The sequence below is a fragment of the Centrocercus urophasianus genome, unplaced genomic scaffold, assembly GCF_019232065.1.
Source record: "Centrocercus urophasianus isolate 14NV4802_14NV808 unplaced genomic scaffold, USGS_Curo_1.0 seq_12, whole genome shotgun sequence".
Taxonomy (NCBI): Eukaryota; Metazoa; Chordata; class Aves; order Galliformes; family Phasianidae; genus Centrocercus; species Centrocercus urophasianus.
The window spans coordinates 11,490,886-11,505,495 of NW_024884364.1; the positions used below are offsets into that span (position 1 = coordinate 11,490,886).

General features: G+C 39.3%; 1 protein-coding gene across 9 annotated transcripts in view; it reads left to right on the forward strand.

Moving 5' to 3' along the window:
• The window catches only part of BBX (BBX high mobility group box domain containing), a 127,783-nt gene that overhangs the window by 69,038 nt on the left and 44,135 nt on the right, over positions 1–14,610 (forward strand). For 8 of the 9 annotated variants that reach the window (XM_042809682.1, XM_042809689.1, XM_042809681.1 and 5 more), the window contains 4 exons: positions 2,813–2,983; positions 4,512–4,754; positions 9,745–9,943; positions 13,950–14,017. In XM_042809682.1, the coding sequence (XP_042665616.1) occupies positions 2,813–2,983; positions 4,512–4,754; positions 9,745–9,943; positions 13,950–14,017 (681 nt within the window). The remainder of the gene's footprint in view (positions 1–2,812; positions 2,984–4,511; positions 4,755–9,744; positions 9,944–13,949; positions 14,018–14,610) is intronic. The other variant, XM_042809688.1, reaches the window with a different exon arrangement.

Genomic DNA, 14,610 nt, shown 5'->3' on the forward strand with positions numbered 1-14,610 from the left:
CAGAAGACTTACATACAGATGTATAGTAAATAACAGAAAAAGATGAGCAATCATTCTTCTCACTTCTCTCTCTCATCCACCTCTTTTCTTGAGAGATCTAATTTATTTTATTTTATTTTATTTTCCCTCTGAAGCCCTATTGTGTGTGTATTTATAAGACATCCAAGAAATCTGTGACTCTCTAATCAGTGTGTCCAGGACCAGAAAGGAAATAAATCAGCCGGCACAAAAAAATAATAATTAAAAAAATAATAATTTAAAAGATCTTTTAATTGGTGCACTACCTCTGGAACATTTGATCTGTATGGTCATGTTATGCAGTGTATTTGACTTATTTTAAGCAAAGCTGTTCATGCTTCCATCTTGTCTTCCTGTACTGTTCCTTTTCCCTTGTGTCTCACTTAATCATTCTTAAGCCAAAACATTTCTTGTAAAATTTTGTTAGCTGGCTTTAATGGTTTTTACTCTTGCAAACTTTGAAAAGTTACTAAATCTGACTTAAAATGTATATGATATTTTTACTGATATTATGGTAGAAATTACATTTTTTTGAGATGTGGTTCATAAGTTTCAGCTATTACAAACTTCATAGTTGAAGGGCTGTGTGTATTCTATCCTATTTCTGCCACAGATCCCACAGAGACTGCCCATGACTTGTTTTGTGACTTTCAGAGGAACCATTTGATTGCATTAACATGCTTCAGTTCTTATAGGATCCAAGTCCAGGTGAAAATCTTGCTGGTAGGGATACTTGCCAGCATTCAGGGATCCTTGTGAGGGAGAGAAGGAAGTGATGTTTTTGCTGATTTCCCTCTACCAGTTACTTTTCTCCCAGACAAAACTAGAAACTAACATGCCATTGATCATACGTCAAAGGGAAAAAAAAGGAAAAATTAGTAGAACCTAGGGGATCTGAATGAATTGCTTTGGTGTTTTGCCATTCAGAAAGTAATTCATTGCAATAAAACTTGTGTTGTCATTTAATCATGTACGCATTCACTTGAATATTGAACATCTTGCTTATGTAATTACATTGTCAAACTGTTCCATGCAAAAAAAAATAAATCTGAGACTTGAAAACTGAAGATCTTCAACAGTAATACTACTACACTGTTGATCTGCATCAGAAAATACCGAGTGGCAAAAGCAGATGGTGGTTCAGTGTTTTAGGAGGAGACGCAGGTGGGAATCACCGTGCAGCAGTGTATGTGGCAAAATTTACTTTTGGATAGGAAAAACTTCAAACTTGCATTTCACTATACTGAGCTGCTGCTTGATTTTTTTCACCCTTCATTATTCTTTTGAAGCTGTTGTTTCTGTGTATTTAATTTCCAGTGTGTTGGATCCTCTTTGCAAGTCCCAGATAAAGATTTTGGTGAAGTGTTGCTTGATGGATTGCTATATAATACTTGCTGAGAAGACAATTGTTACTTGTAGAAAATTAACAGTGATAGCCATGCAATCAAAGTTTAAATGCGCTCTGTTCAGAAGCAGGATGATAGGAACAGCAAAGTGTGGAGCCAAACAAAAAACTGCTAAGTCCCCCTCCCTGGAAGCATTCAGAGGGCAGCAAATACCACTGATAAACAAGGAGGGATGGCAGGACTTATAAAATCTAGTGTACATACAAGAAAATGCTATTTTTACATACTCCTAAGTTAAAATGCTTGAATCTGTCTAATTCGGGGTTCAGTTTTTTTCTTCAGTGAGTGGTGTCTGAAGTTCCTTCTGCTTTCTGCACTGTTCAAGTCAGCAAGGGAAACAACTGCTTATGTGCATTTCTGGAGCAAACAAGAGCGTACCGCCAAAATGCCAGTGAATTAACCGAGAATCACCCTGGGAAAACATCAGCCAAAAGTAGAATTAGTAGTTGAGAAATACGTATGAGTGTGGCAGGAGCTGTCATGGCTCTTGCTGCTGGACACTGCTGCGTGAAGTGGTCCCAGCAAGGTGTTTGATATGTGTAAGTGAGCAGTAAGAGCTAAGTAAGTGCATTGCAGATCTTACCTGGATGTAGCAGATCTTCTGAGCCATCTCTGACATTGGCAGGTAGCCTGTGGTGAGGATGTGTTCTTACTGAGGGGTACTTTAAGAGGTACTTTGAAGGACACACGTGCAAGATGAGTATGAGAAATTTGGTTACCTTCTGCAGGCCATTGGTTGTGTGGATGGTTTTCTGTGCATAGGCTCTTGTAGATAAGTACTTTTAAGAGTGTCAGAGTAACAACTTCTGGTTGGTTGCTTCAAATTTGTCTGTGAAAATTCATTTCTGTCAGGCAAGGAGTCAGATTTCCTTATGATACTTTTTATTAGTAGCACTCTGGAAATCCTAGCTCATAGTGTCATGGGGTTCTGCATCAATATTGCTATATATGTGCGTGATTAACAGATGAGTAGGTAGTTATACATTTTATGGTTAAAAAGAGGGATTTTCTGACTTATTCTGTAGCAAAATATGAAAAAATATAGAGGTAACAGCACTAGGAGAGTAGTGAGTTTCACTCAGTGGAGTGTGAGCACTGTGAGCACTTCTGTGCTACCATTTAGGGAAGAGTATATCTGAGAGCAAAGTTAGCTAGTGTGCTGGTTTAATTTCCTTAAACTGTTTGTCACTAGTTGATCAGGTGGGAAAAGTTAAGAAAAGATGCATCCTTGTTGGTAGTGATGGTTGAAATAAACCTCCACCAACTGCCCTGCCAGAATCTGCTCAGAGTCTTGCATTGGTGCCTCTGGCATTTTTGGTTTCTATAAGTATGATGGTCATTTGTGCTTAAGGGTTTGTTGTGAACATATGACTGTTTTTGCATGGCAGGTCACAGTAATGAAAGGCAGTAGTAGGAATAAGGATCATTCGACAGAAGGAGAAGGAACTGGGAAACGACCAAAAAGAAAGTGTCTTCAGTGGCATCCCCTGCTTGCCAAGAAACTCCTTGACTTTTCTGAAGAGGAGGAGGAAGAAGAGGAGGAGGAAGATATTGATAAGGTAGACTTCATTGGATACTTGGACTGTAGAAGGTGAATGATGGGTCAGACTCACCTCAGCAGTGTTTTCATTTTATTTCTTGCTGTTCTCTTTCCAAGCTAACCCAGTCAATTAAAAAGATAAATAAGGTGATAGCGTGCACATAATGCTGTAATGAGAAGTAGCAAATAACAAGAAAATGTGGATTGTCAGTCATTATTTGAAAATTTTTGACAAACCCCTGTTTTGTAGAGTTAGTTTAGTAGTTTTAATCGGTACTTTAATAGCATATTGCACGTCTTGGTCTTGATTGCTTAAGGTTGTTCTTATGATGTATTTTTAATTGTTTATAGACATAGTGTTAGCTGGTGCCAAATATCTGTCTCCTGTGACTTTGAGGACATACCAAGCAATAATACTCTTATTATTCCTAAAATCTGAAAGATTGGAAAGGAAAAAGAAGGAAAGGCTGACAGAAATTTATGCTGTCTTTGTGTAAGAAGTTCAACCACTCTTCTGGAATATTGTGAGCACAAGTGGAATAATCTCCCTGTTCTGACGCTTGATACTTTGATGTTGTTTAATGATATTAGATGCAACCTTCTTTCATAAAGACTCTGTGTCACCTCACAGATGTACACTTAGAGTCAACCTCTGTAATGAGAAGTGGGTGTGGGAGAAGTGGTGTTGGTTTTGAAGACACGATACTTCCATCGTGTGGATAACGTTCGTATTGGCATCTCCTTGATGCCCTGCTAAGACAAGATTGAGAGATCAGTGCTGAGAAAGCATACTGGAAAGGACGAGTGGTTCTTGATGAGGATAAGGAGCAACTAGAAGGGGGCTGTGCTGTCTATTGACCTCATGGGTTACCTTCCACTATGTAGTATAAAATAGCAATGTTGTGGTTAGGTAGGTTGTGGCTTTCTGTCCAGTAATAACTTAATTAAGTTATAACTAGCTTTATGTGGTGTGGCTGTTGTGTGAATAGTATGCTGGTCTCTGAGCTGAGTGAGTACATTTTGGTAATGGATTCTGTTGAGAATTGCCCTCTGGCAGTGACTGGGCTGCAATGCAGTGGTTGTAGTGCAGTACAGCCCACAAGCTGGGAAATGAACATCAGGAGCTGGGGAAGCAACTGGTACCTGTGTGCTCTTGTTCCTGTGGACTTTGTCGTTGTGAACACATGTCACTGAAGTACAAGGCAACTCAGCTCACTTAGTGAGAAAAGACAAAGATGATATCTAGTATGCAGGAAACAGGTGTAGGGAGGATTATCCTCCTTTTATCCCCTTTAGAGTGGTTGTTAGAGAATAGTCCTCACCGTAGAAATCTGCTCCACTTGCAAATCAGTGCGTAAGTCTTGAATGAACCTTGGGCCTTTGGGCAAAGTCTGATATGGGATTCCTGATCTTCTAGGTGGAATGGATGGCCTTTAGAGACATGCGTACAAGTCTATATGTGTCTTCCTCGTTCAGACGCAGCATAAACTCAGTCTCTGAGAAGCATGAATAACCATGTCTACATCCCTTTCCTTTGGTTCTATTAGGTGCCACTCCTTGGCGCTGATGGTTTAGAGCAGGATGCTGATGAAACCGAAGACGACGAGTCCTCAGAGCAACGAGCTCGCCGACCAATGAATGCATTTCTCTTGTTCTGCAAACGCCATCGCTCTCTGGTGCGGAAAGAACACCCTCGCCTCGATAACCGTGGCGCAACCAAGATCTTGGCAGATTGGTGGGCTGTTCTAGATCCAAAAGAGAAGCAGAAATACACTGACATGGCCAAGGAGGTAGGTTCTACGTGAATGGATGACGCAAAGGGAGCTTATTACATGGTTATCTGTCTTACATTTCTTAGTGTATTAAAAACTTTTGGTGGGGTCTTTCTCTTCTCTGAACTCCTTAGCTCACCTAATGGGATTATGGTACCCAGAACCAAGTTGTTCTCGCTTTGATTCTCTTGGTCTTGCAGACCAGAAAGGAAGTAAAGAAGTCTGTGTATGCATACTAGTATGGCTCTGGTAATCATTTGAGCAAAGCACGTGCCTTTCGTGGTAGATAAAACCTGATAATCCCAGCAGTGCAAACACTTACATGATAGATTGTGGCTTTTGAAAACACTAAATTATACAGTTCTTGTCAATTGACTGTTATGGTACTTACATCATGCTGCGCATTTGCTGTCAATAATATAGCTTGACCAAGCCAAAAATACAGTGAACAAATTCAGTCCCTTTTTACTTTTAAAATTAGTTTAACTACTAAGTACTTCCTAGGTTAAGTACTCTCCCTTTATATTGATAATAGAGTGTGCAAGTTACTTTGACTAATAATATTGCTCTGAAAGAGAAAGTGATTGATATGTGTGATGCAGATTTTGTGTAACCATTGAATTCAGTCTTAAAAAAAAAAACAACAGAGGGACAGGGAGTAGGAAGAACTTCTCTCATTTGCTGAGTATTGTTAGGATACTTCAAGAAGTACAGATAGCTGTGAAACAGTTGGGGAAACATAGCCTGTGTGTCTTCCATGTCACCTGAACTTGACTACTGTTGTTAACACGTGTATGTAAGATCTGGACATTCAGTAGTTTGTGTGAACGTGGAAGGGCCCACAAGAACAGCCAAGTATTCTGCAAAAGGGTCCTTTTTAAAGCATAAGGCAGGGTATGACACGGTGTTTAAAAACTTGAGTCTCAGCTTTGTCCAGCCGTTCCTGATGTGTTCTGCATTCCCACTTACAGATTAGTGATGCTTCTTGAAATGTGTGGAAAAAGGGCAATTAGGACACTTGGTGCAGATACAGAGAGAGGAAAAATGAAAATGAAGAAAGTGGGTTTTTTGGAAGAGACAAACCTGATGTGACTGTTTATTTAGTCTTTTGTCTTGCTGAAGGAAACTCATTCATTAAGAAGGAAAATAATTGCAGAACGTCTGTATGAAGTGACACATCTGAAGCTATTAATCATACTGTTGAAAAAATCATTGTTTCTCTAGTAATTTATTTATTTCTTCTGGCACAGACCAAATTGCATGTTCAACGTCAAAGAGAAACAATAAATCTTCAGTAGTTCAGATCACTACCATTAGTTCCAGGAATGTGTTGAACAAAAACAATGTATAATTTCTATTCCTTAAATAGTTGTGTTACAACAATAATTAGAAGCTATAATATGCCACTGAAAGTATCTTTGCAAACAAGCCTCTTCTGTGTGTGGATCACTTGTTTAATGCTCATTCTTATAGTTAGGTTTACTGTTGAGACTGTTTGAAAGGTGCTAATATCAATTCTAGAGAGATCCATGTATTGATATTTTTTTTTCCTAAGAAGAGCATATTTAAAAGTCAACAAGTTGAGTGCCTTTGGAATGACTTCAAAGTATTGTTATAATTTTCTATTTAAGGACGTACGTATACTGACAAGACACATTTAGGTAAAATAAGCTCATTCACTGTATTTTAAACTTCAGTGAGCTTATATATGTACATATATGAGTGTGTGTATATATATATATGTGAATTGCAATGATTACAACTTCTGTTGGATTATAAACTTGAGAATGGTTTTATTACTTGAAGCCAGAGTTTATAAAACCAGTTAAATCAGGTCTAGCATCTAGTAAGCAACTTTGTTTATCACTCGTGTAGTACCAGCAACTGATACTATCTCAGCAATATGCAAATCAAAGTGTAGCTGCCTTGGCACAGGAGAAGACAAATGCCTGGTTTTCCCTGCTGCAGCCTGTGAGCTCACCAATGAGCTCACTAGGTAACCCAATACTCTTCAGGAATTAAGAACAGTGTAGAATTCTGAGGGATTTTTTTTTATTTCTTTGTTTGTTTAGGTAGATCTCTAGTATGATTTTTACTTATTTATTTTTTCGTAGAAAGTTGGTGGTATTTAAACATATATTCAACATTTAGAATATGGTGACTGGTGCCCAGAGGTGTACCTTGAATCCGCTCAGTGAGCTTCTGAAGAAGCAAACTTTTTATTTGGTGATGAGAGCAGCTCAGGGAAGTTACATTTAAGTGCAACACCCTTTCTGACCTTGGCTCTGAAGTGGCATCTGTCCTACCACATAATGCATCCTTCCCCAAGCTTTCACAGAGAGGAAAGATGCATCATACCAAGCTCACAAACGTATCCTTTTTTTTTTTTTTGAATTATTATTACTCTACCTTAGATTTCAGGACATGACTCTACAGGGCAGTCCTGAAGGCACTGCTGTGCCATTCTACCTGGGAACAAATGTGATGTCTTTACTTTCCAGAATAAGGAAATTTCTTTTTCTATCTTTTTTTTTTTTTTTTTTTTTTTTTCTTAAAGTGACTTTAGAGACTTCCTTAGGCCACTGTGTTAAATTGGTTTACTGCACAGTTGGTTGAATGGAGGAAAAGAGTAAGCTCTCCTATTGCCTTAGGCTGTTTCTTGTTCCTGTGTAGCTCATTTAAGTTATCTCATGACCTGCCAAGCAGAATCTATCACTTCTTCTTAGGACTTGGTCTAATAGTCACGACAGTCAATACTGAAAGTCTGCCAGAGGTTTGGACCAGGCCCCTGTAAGCCTTATATAAAACTGCTTCTTGGTTCTTGTTTAACTTTTACATTTATTTATTTTCCTTTTATCACAAGTGTTGAAATTCTGAAAGTAGCCACTGAGTTGTCCTCCCTGGCTCCTGAATGGGGTTTCAAGAGTGCTGTTAACATTAACTTTTTGGCTTTGCAGAGGCAAAAATCCATTAATACACTATGCCACTTCTATTGCCCTTGCTGGAAACTGATTAAAAGCTTATTGCTGCTTCGTCTTACAAATGGTGTGAATTATGGTCCTCATTTGATGGGCAGCCTGTCGAATTAATCTGTAGAATAATTCAATTATTTAGAGCAGCAATGCTGATACAAAGAGCTTACGCACTTCATCGCTAGAGGTTCTGTGCTTTTAACTCAGCAGGCTGGAAACATGATTCATGAGTGGGCTGGAGCTTTAACAATGGAAGGCAAAGCTTTCTTTGTGCATTTCCTTTCCACCTCTTTCCTTATCCCCTCCCCTTCCCTTCCCTGGTGAGGCTATTTCTGTGGTCTGCAAATTCACTGGTGAAATGAACTCTCAAACCAAACTGAGGAATAGGGAAAAGGGGTGAGGTGAGAGGTGCCACGGGCCTTCATCTGCAGATTTATTAAATCTTCCCTGTTCAGAAAATACAGGGTGTATGTGGGTCAGCAGCCCCTGCAGATCTTTATTATTTATAGCCACTTCTATAAATACTGGACTTGACACAGTAGGTTCACACAGTGCCGTGCTGCTTGTAAATTGGATCATTTTTATCCTTGCTACAGTCTGGAGGTAGAGAGTGCCAGCTGACAGTGTAAGATGGAAGTGAAAGTAAGAGAGATGCACGTGTGGCAGGGAGGCTGCCACAAGGCACGGTGCTGTGTGTTGAGCTGGGAAAGTATGGCAGTGACTCTACTAGAGGACAGGGCTCTGAGTGCTCTTTCTGTTTTGATACCAGAGGGAGTTTCTCCCCCTCTGTGTAAGTTGCTGTGCATGTGTGTATGTGAAACATAGGTGCTTTTCTGTGGTAGAATTGGGATTGCGGACAGCTGGGTAGGAGGGAGCATGTGTCATCACAGAAGCAGCTCTTTGCAGCTGCCCTGGCATATAGCCAAAGAACTCACTTGGTTGCTTGTAGCCGTCAAGACCAGACTTACCTAATAATGGTTTGGGAGGAATTCAGCCCCTTCTCCCTGCAGTGAGCCCTGGTTCATGCTTGGCAGCGTGCCTCCGACAGCAGCAAGTGCTCCAAGTCACTATCGATCGTTAGGCAAACATTTGCAGCTGGAATGTTTGGCATGTTCCTCTGATTCGTCTGTTTTCTACCTTGCAGGTCAGCAAATTTGAAATACTGAAGTGTGCTCATCTTACTGCTGTTAATATTTAATTAAATAAAAAAAAAAATTCTTTCCTGGGCAGCAAGATACTTGGAAAATGTCACTTCTGTGTTTGAAAATAGAATAGATCCCCATCCTCCCCGTTATTACCTCCCCCAGCCAACCTCTGTAGGATTCGGGTCTTACTTCTCCATGTGTAGTCTTGCTAAGATTGTTTTGCTGCCTCATACCAAGAAGACAGCAAACAACTAAGATACGTGGTCAAGGCCAAAGGAAATTTTAAATGGTCCTACTTCATTTTATTGCAGTCACACAGGATTGTTTTGGAGAGAAGGCTGGGGTGACTTATCAGGAGTTACTGAAAAAGAGAAAATACTGGTAGCAGTTTATTTTCAAATGAACGTGCTGGGCTTGGAAAAGAATTTACTTCAAATATTTTAAAATATCAACTTGTTAGAGAACAAGTGCGAAGGGACATTACACTGCATTTATTGCCAAGTGAATGTTTTCATTTCATTCAAACTAGAAAATAAACAGACTGTACCTGAAAAAGAATTCAGAAGCTATCTTCTCTCTCAGAAAAGATCTCTCTCTTTTTCTCTCTCAGACAGTGAGAATACAAGCCCCAGGGAGCTGTTTGCAGGATCAGAACTTAGGCCTGATGTGCATAATAAGCCCTCAGGAAAGGAAAGAGAAGAGTGACTTTTTTTAAAATATGACTTTGCTTATCTTCTTGTTAGACTATGTTGGTGGTTGGACTCTTAAGCACACAGTTAAAAAATCAAGGCATTTAAGGATTATTTATTGAATCCTCTTACAGGCAGTATATTCTGCTGCCCTGTAGATAGTATCATGATCAGTAATTTTTTCTTTTCTTTACTTTTCTAGTACAAGGATGCGTTTATGAAGGCAAATCCAGGGTACAAGTGGTGCCCCACAACAAACAAACCTGTGAAAACCCAGACATCCACTGTTACAAGCAGGAAGAAGCTGTGGGCCTTCCCTTCAGACTCTGCGAAAGATATACCAAGCCCGAGGAAAGTGACAAAAAGTGAAGAAATGCCACAGCTTAACTTTGGGATGGCAGGTGAGACTTCTGTCTTGAGAGGTTTCTCATAGGTGAACATCCTTATTTTGTTTGAGGACTTTTTTTAGAGTCAAGTCCAGGTATATATGACATCTTTTAAGGTGTGGTCATTTGGAGTCCAGATGTGATTAATTCTTTAGCTCAGGATTGTCTGCTATTAGAACTAGAGATGTTCATTTTCTAGTTCTTGTGGATGGCTGCTCCTGAGGAACTAAGTTGTCTGTATTTAAAGCAAGAAAAGTATGATTTCATTTTACTTACAAAATAAGAAGTTTAAACGAAAGGCAGTACAGTTGGAGAGCTTGTGTTGGTGAAGAGCAGATAATCTCTTGCTGATATCCACAACTGGCAGAAACTGTTGCAGTCATGACCTTTAAGTATAGATATATTAATGTTCTTAAATACTAGCAGCTTAAGAACTGAGTGAAAAATTATTCCCTCACACCTTTCCTCTTTAAAGTTTCTCATTTTATAAATGTCGATGCACTACAGACTCTTCTGTATCCTACCTAGTTTACGATGATTGTGAGACGGGATTTTTCTGCTTAGTGACGTCATGTGCTAGAGAAGGGAAAATGATTCTGTGGAACGAGTAGGGAAAAAAAGGGATAAGAAGACTTTTGTACTTTTTTTGCCAGTTTAGTGGTATGAAATTTCCTGTAATGAAATTCCTCCTGGCCGCAACGAAACTGTGAAATGTAATTCAGAATACTTTTTCATGGCACATAGTTACATATGAGAGATCAGTTCTGAAACCTGCAAGCCTCCTCATCCCATTCTGCTTTGGCTAGCAGAGAGGCATAATTTATTTTCATTACAGGTTCATTGACTTAACTGGAAGAACAAGCAGTAACTCTTGGTCTGCCCAGCTGCTGTCCCTCACCTGATAGGAGAGATCTTTAATCAACATCTGACAGAGAACTTAAGAATTAATTAGAAAGTAATCCATTTAATCTATGGAAACATTCAGTTCTGAAGAAGGCCCTATTTTGTTTTAATGTGATTTTTTTGTTTTTTTTTTTTTTAAATTCCTTCACTTCAAACTGAGTAAGCGAGTGTAGTGATTCATGGGGGTCTTGCTCCAGTCCCCGTGCCAATGAATTCTGGCTATTTCATGAGAATAGCAGTAGCCCATGAATTAATGACTGCTTCTGTCAGAGATGTAGCAGCATCTAAATCACAACAGATCTGTCACACCAAATGGATTATAAGTGTCATGGTAACCATGTTTTGTGTTCTTTCCTCAGATCCATGTGATAGTTTAGTTCAAATCTGAACTGTTGAGTCTAGGACTTCCTCTTTTAAAATCCAGGCTGTGTACTGCCTGATTAACCAAAATGTAGCTGAATGACCGTAGAAATACCTTTATCTCTGAAATGCTGCTGGCTTGACTGTTTTGCGTCTTCAAGGCAGATCACTTCATTAGGACAAGGATTATATGACAATCCACAGTCATTCCAGGAAACCTGTTTTACTTGTTTGCAACTGTAAATCCTTTTTTGATTTATTTTTGCTTGTTATGTTTTCCAAAATTAAATGAAATATGTCCCCCTGCTGGCCGTCTCTCCTCTTACCTGCTATGTAACAGCATCACTGGGCTTCTGATCTGCAGCATCATTAGTGGTGTCCTTGCTTGTCCAGCCTGTGAGTTGCATTTGAGCATGCTTTTGTCATGGCATGGCTCTCTTGTGTTCTGTTTGAGGACATAAGGCAAAGACAGCTGTTGTTCTCAAGTGAAGGTGTCCATTACAACATCTTCTGTCACAGCTACAGAGCTAAAGTGGGCAACATCTTTCCTGGAGAGAAGTGGAAGATTTCCAATGCTTTTACATTTCTGTCTCAGAAGAAGACACTCCCTAGAATAGCCAATGTCATGATAGAGATGCAAGTTTTATTCTTTAGAAAGAAGCTTAATTCTGAAGTCAGGTGAAAGTTAATTGAAACTCTTACTTGATGATTTTTGCACTTAGCTCTTTCTCAGTTCTTTCTTTTTCTCAGACTGAAAAATGGTGATGTTGAATAAGCTAGCCTTCTAAGTTTCTAACCAGACTAATACAAAGAAAGCATATAATTTCCATACAGTGAGATGGTGTAAGCTTAATCACTGCTGAAAGCTGTTGAGGAAGCCACAAATCACTTCCTATTCTGCAAGTCAGATGTGTATGCTATTTTCTCGTAACTGTTGATTTAACTATAAAGTACTTTAAAGTAGCACTTAGAATTCTTCCTCTTTCATGCTAGTAGGTTCTTAGTGCCACAAGAGAAACATTGTGCTGAGAAAGCTCTATAAGCACATGGCACTGTTTGTGTGTATACCTTTTTGTCTTCCTTTATGTGAAGTTATTTTGTAATTTCAAACCTAAGTGAAAGGATTTTTCTCTTTATCAAGATCAGTTAAATGCTAGCCCTTTGCTCCAGCTGCAGCATAAAGATTCAATTTGCTTGAGCGCAAAATTAAATGTTCACTTTACACTAAGCTGTCATTTTTTTTTCTCCTCATGATTTTTAGTTTTAAATGAGCACTTTAAGTATTTGCTTACTTGAAGGAAGTGGGGAAAAATAGATCTATCCTTGTCCTTGTGTTAGACTACTTATTTGATTAGCAGAAATCTGAGAGCACATACTCTTCAAAGAAGATATTTAAGAAGTAGGGGAAGAATTTTAGAGCTGTACACTAGTTCTTCAGTTGGCAAAAACTGAGGAGGAAGACCTAAGGCAACTAGGGTGAAACTCAAGAGAGTAGCTATGGATGATCAGTGTGATGTGGGCATAAGGCAGTGCTGTACTGCAGTATCTCAGGAATGGGCCATAGGAATCGTCTTCCCCACGGGTGTTTTGGATGCAACCATTCTGTTAGAGGCTAACAGTTTTCAAACACACAGAAGAGGGGAGTTGTGCCAGTTGGCCCTCGTTCCAGAGAATAGTCCTGGGCATATGCAATTTATTGTTGTAGAGTGAGGCTTTTGTATAGGCTAGTTAAAAGAAATTGGAAGACGAGTTCAGGGAGACCTGAGTATCATTTGGTACTGATGTTTCCAGAAATACAGCAAGTATAATGATTTTTCCTTCTCTCACACTGTAGCTGCTGTACGAGCCATTTGGACCATGGACTTTGTCCTTCCTTCTGTATGGCTCTTTGTTAAATTGTGACCCTGTATTGCTTCCAAGGCACTCACCCAAGATCAGATAATTAGTCTTCATAATGATGAAGAGCAAACACTATTTGGAGTGGAAAAGCTACTTCATGAGCTTGTACCAGTGTTGATAGTTTTCACTTTTTGTTCCTGTTTTTTTCAGAACTTGTGAGGTGCAGGAAGGCTGGAGGCTAGGAACTGTCAGAACCAAATACTTGGAGAAATAACATTTATCTTCATTCTGTTTTCCTCAGTTAAATGTTGTATTGGTTGGGCAACAAGTAGGCAGGCAGCCTGCCTGGCCAGTGCTTGTGCTGTACTGGCACAGAGGATTGAGAGTGCTTCATGCTTCAGAGTTGTCAGGCTGACACTTTTCACCACTAAATACAGTTCTAAATTAAAGTAAAAAAGAAAATTGGAATTTTGTTTCAGAGCTTTATCAAGTCATTCTGTTCCATCCCTTTACTGGTTCATTATCTAAGGTAGGGAGCCACTCCCTTGGGAGGAGCATCCATTGAGTTATGAGCAAGTGCAATATTAGAGTTTCTTTGTGTATGCTTGTGTATGAGATCATTACACTTGCTGTTTTAAAGATATTCATCTCTGTAGAGCATAAAACCTTTGGCGGTAAAATTTGTAAATCCATGCAATGGGGTGTTAAGCACACAAATCCAATTAAATCCTTCAAACAGCCTTGAAAGCCTTTCCCAGAGGGTACAGAAATGGTTATTTGTGATTCTCTTGAACCGCCTTTTATGGCAGCTTGCTTAGAGTGTCTGTGACAAGTAGTCTTCTGGGGGTTTAGCGCTGCAAATGGTTCTTTAAACAAGCAAATGAATAAACGTGTAAGACTTGGTTTTATTCTTTAACAGATCCTACACAAATGGGAGGCCTGAGTATGCTGCTTTTAGCTGGGGAACATGCCCTGACTGCACAAGAGGTAAGGATCTCTCTTTTTTACATTACCAGAAGTTTTCAGTTTAAAAAGAGCTCTGAAGGGAAATGTTTGTCAGATGGGAGGCAGAGCTTAAGATACTTCATGGGTAACCTCAGGTGGAACTGAAATGTGAGTCCAGTGATGTGGGTCTTGTTCTCCAACCAGTCCAGGGTTTGATACCAGTTTGGTACTCACTCCATGGGTTGATGAATACATGATCCAACCAGGCAAGTCTGCCCCATGAGAGGATATTATCACAGATGGAAAAGATGAGATATAGCAACTGTAAACAAACAAGTGATTTGCAAGCTCTTTTGGTCAAGGAACTCATGTGCTTATGTTCTTGCGTAGTACAAGAACACAGCTTGGCACAAATAGCAGAATAAATATTTAATAATTTCCATATAGTCATTATTTATGCATTCTGAAACCATGCAAGTGCTAACAAATAATCAAAGTATTGCAGTCTATTCCTATTGACTCTTTGTGTCTAAAGGGAAGTTAGCAGTTTATTTGCTGTTGCAAACATTTCATTTTTGTAGAAGACTGCAGTAAATAAGAGTTTCCTGCATATCTCCGGGAAGGCAGAGAGCTTT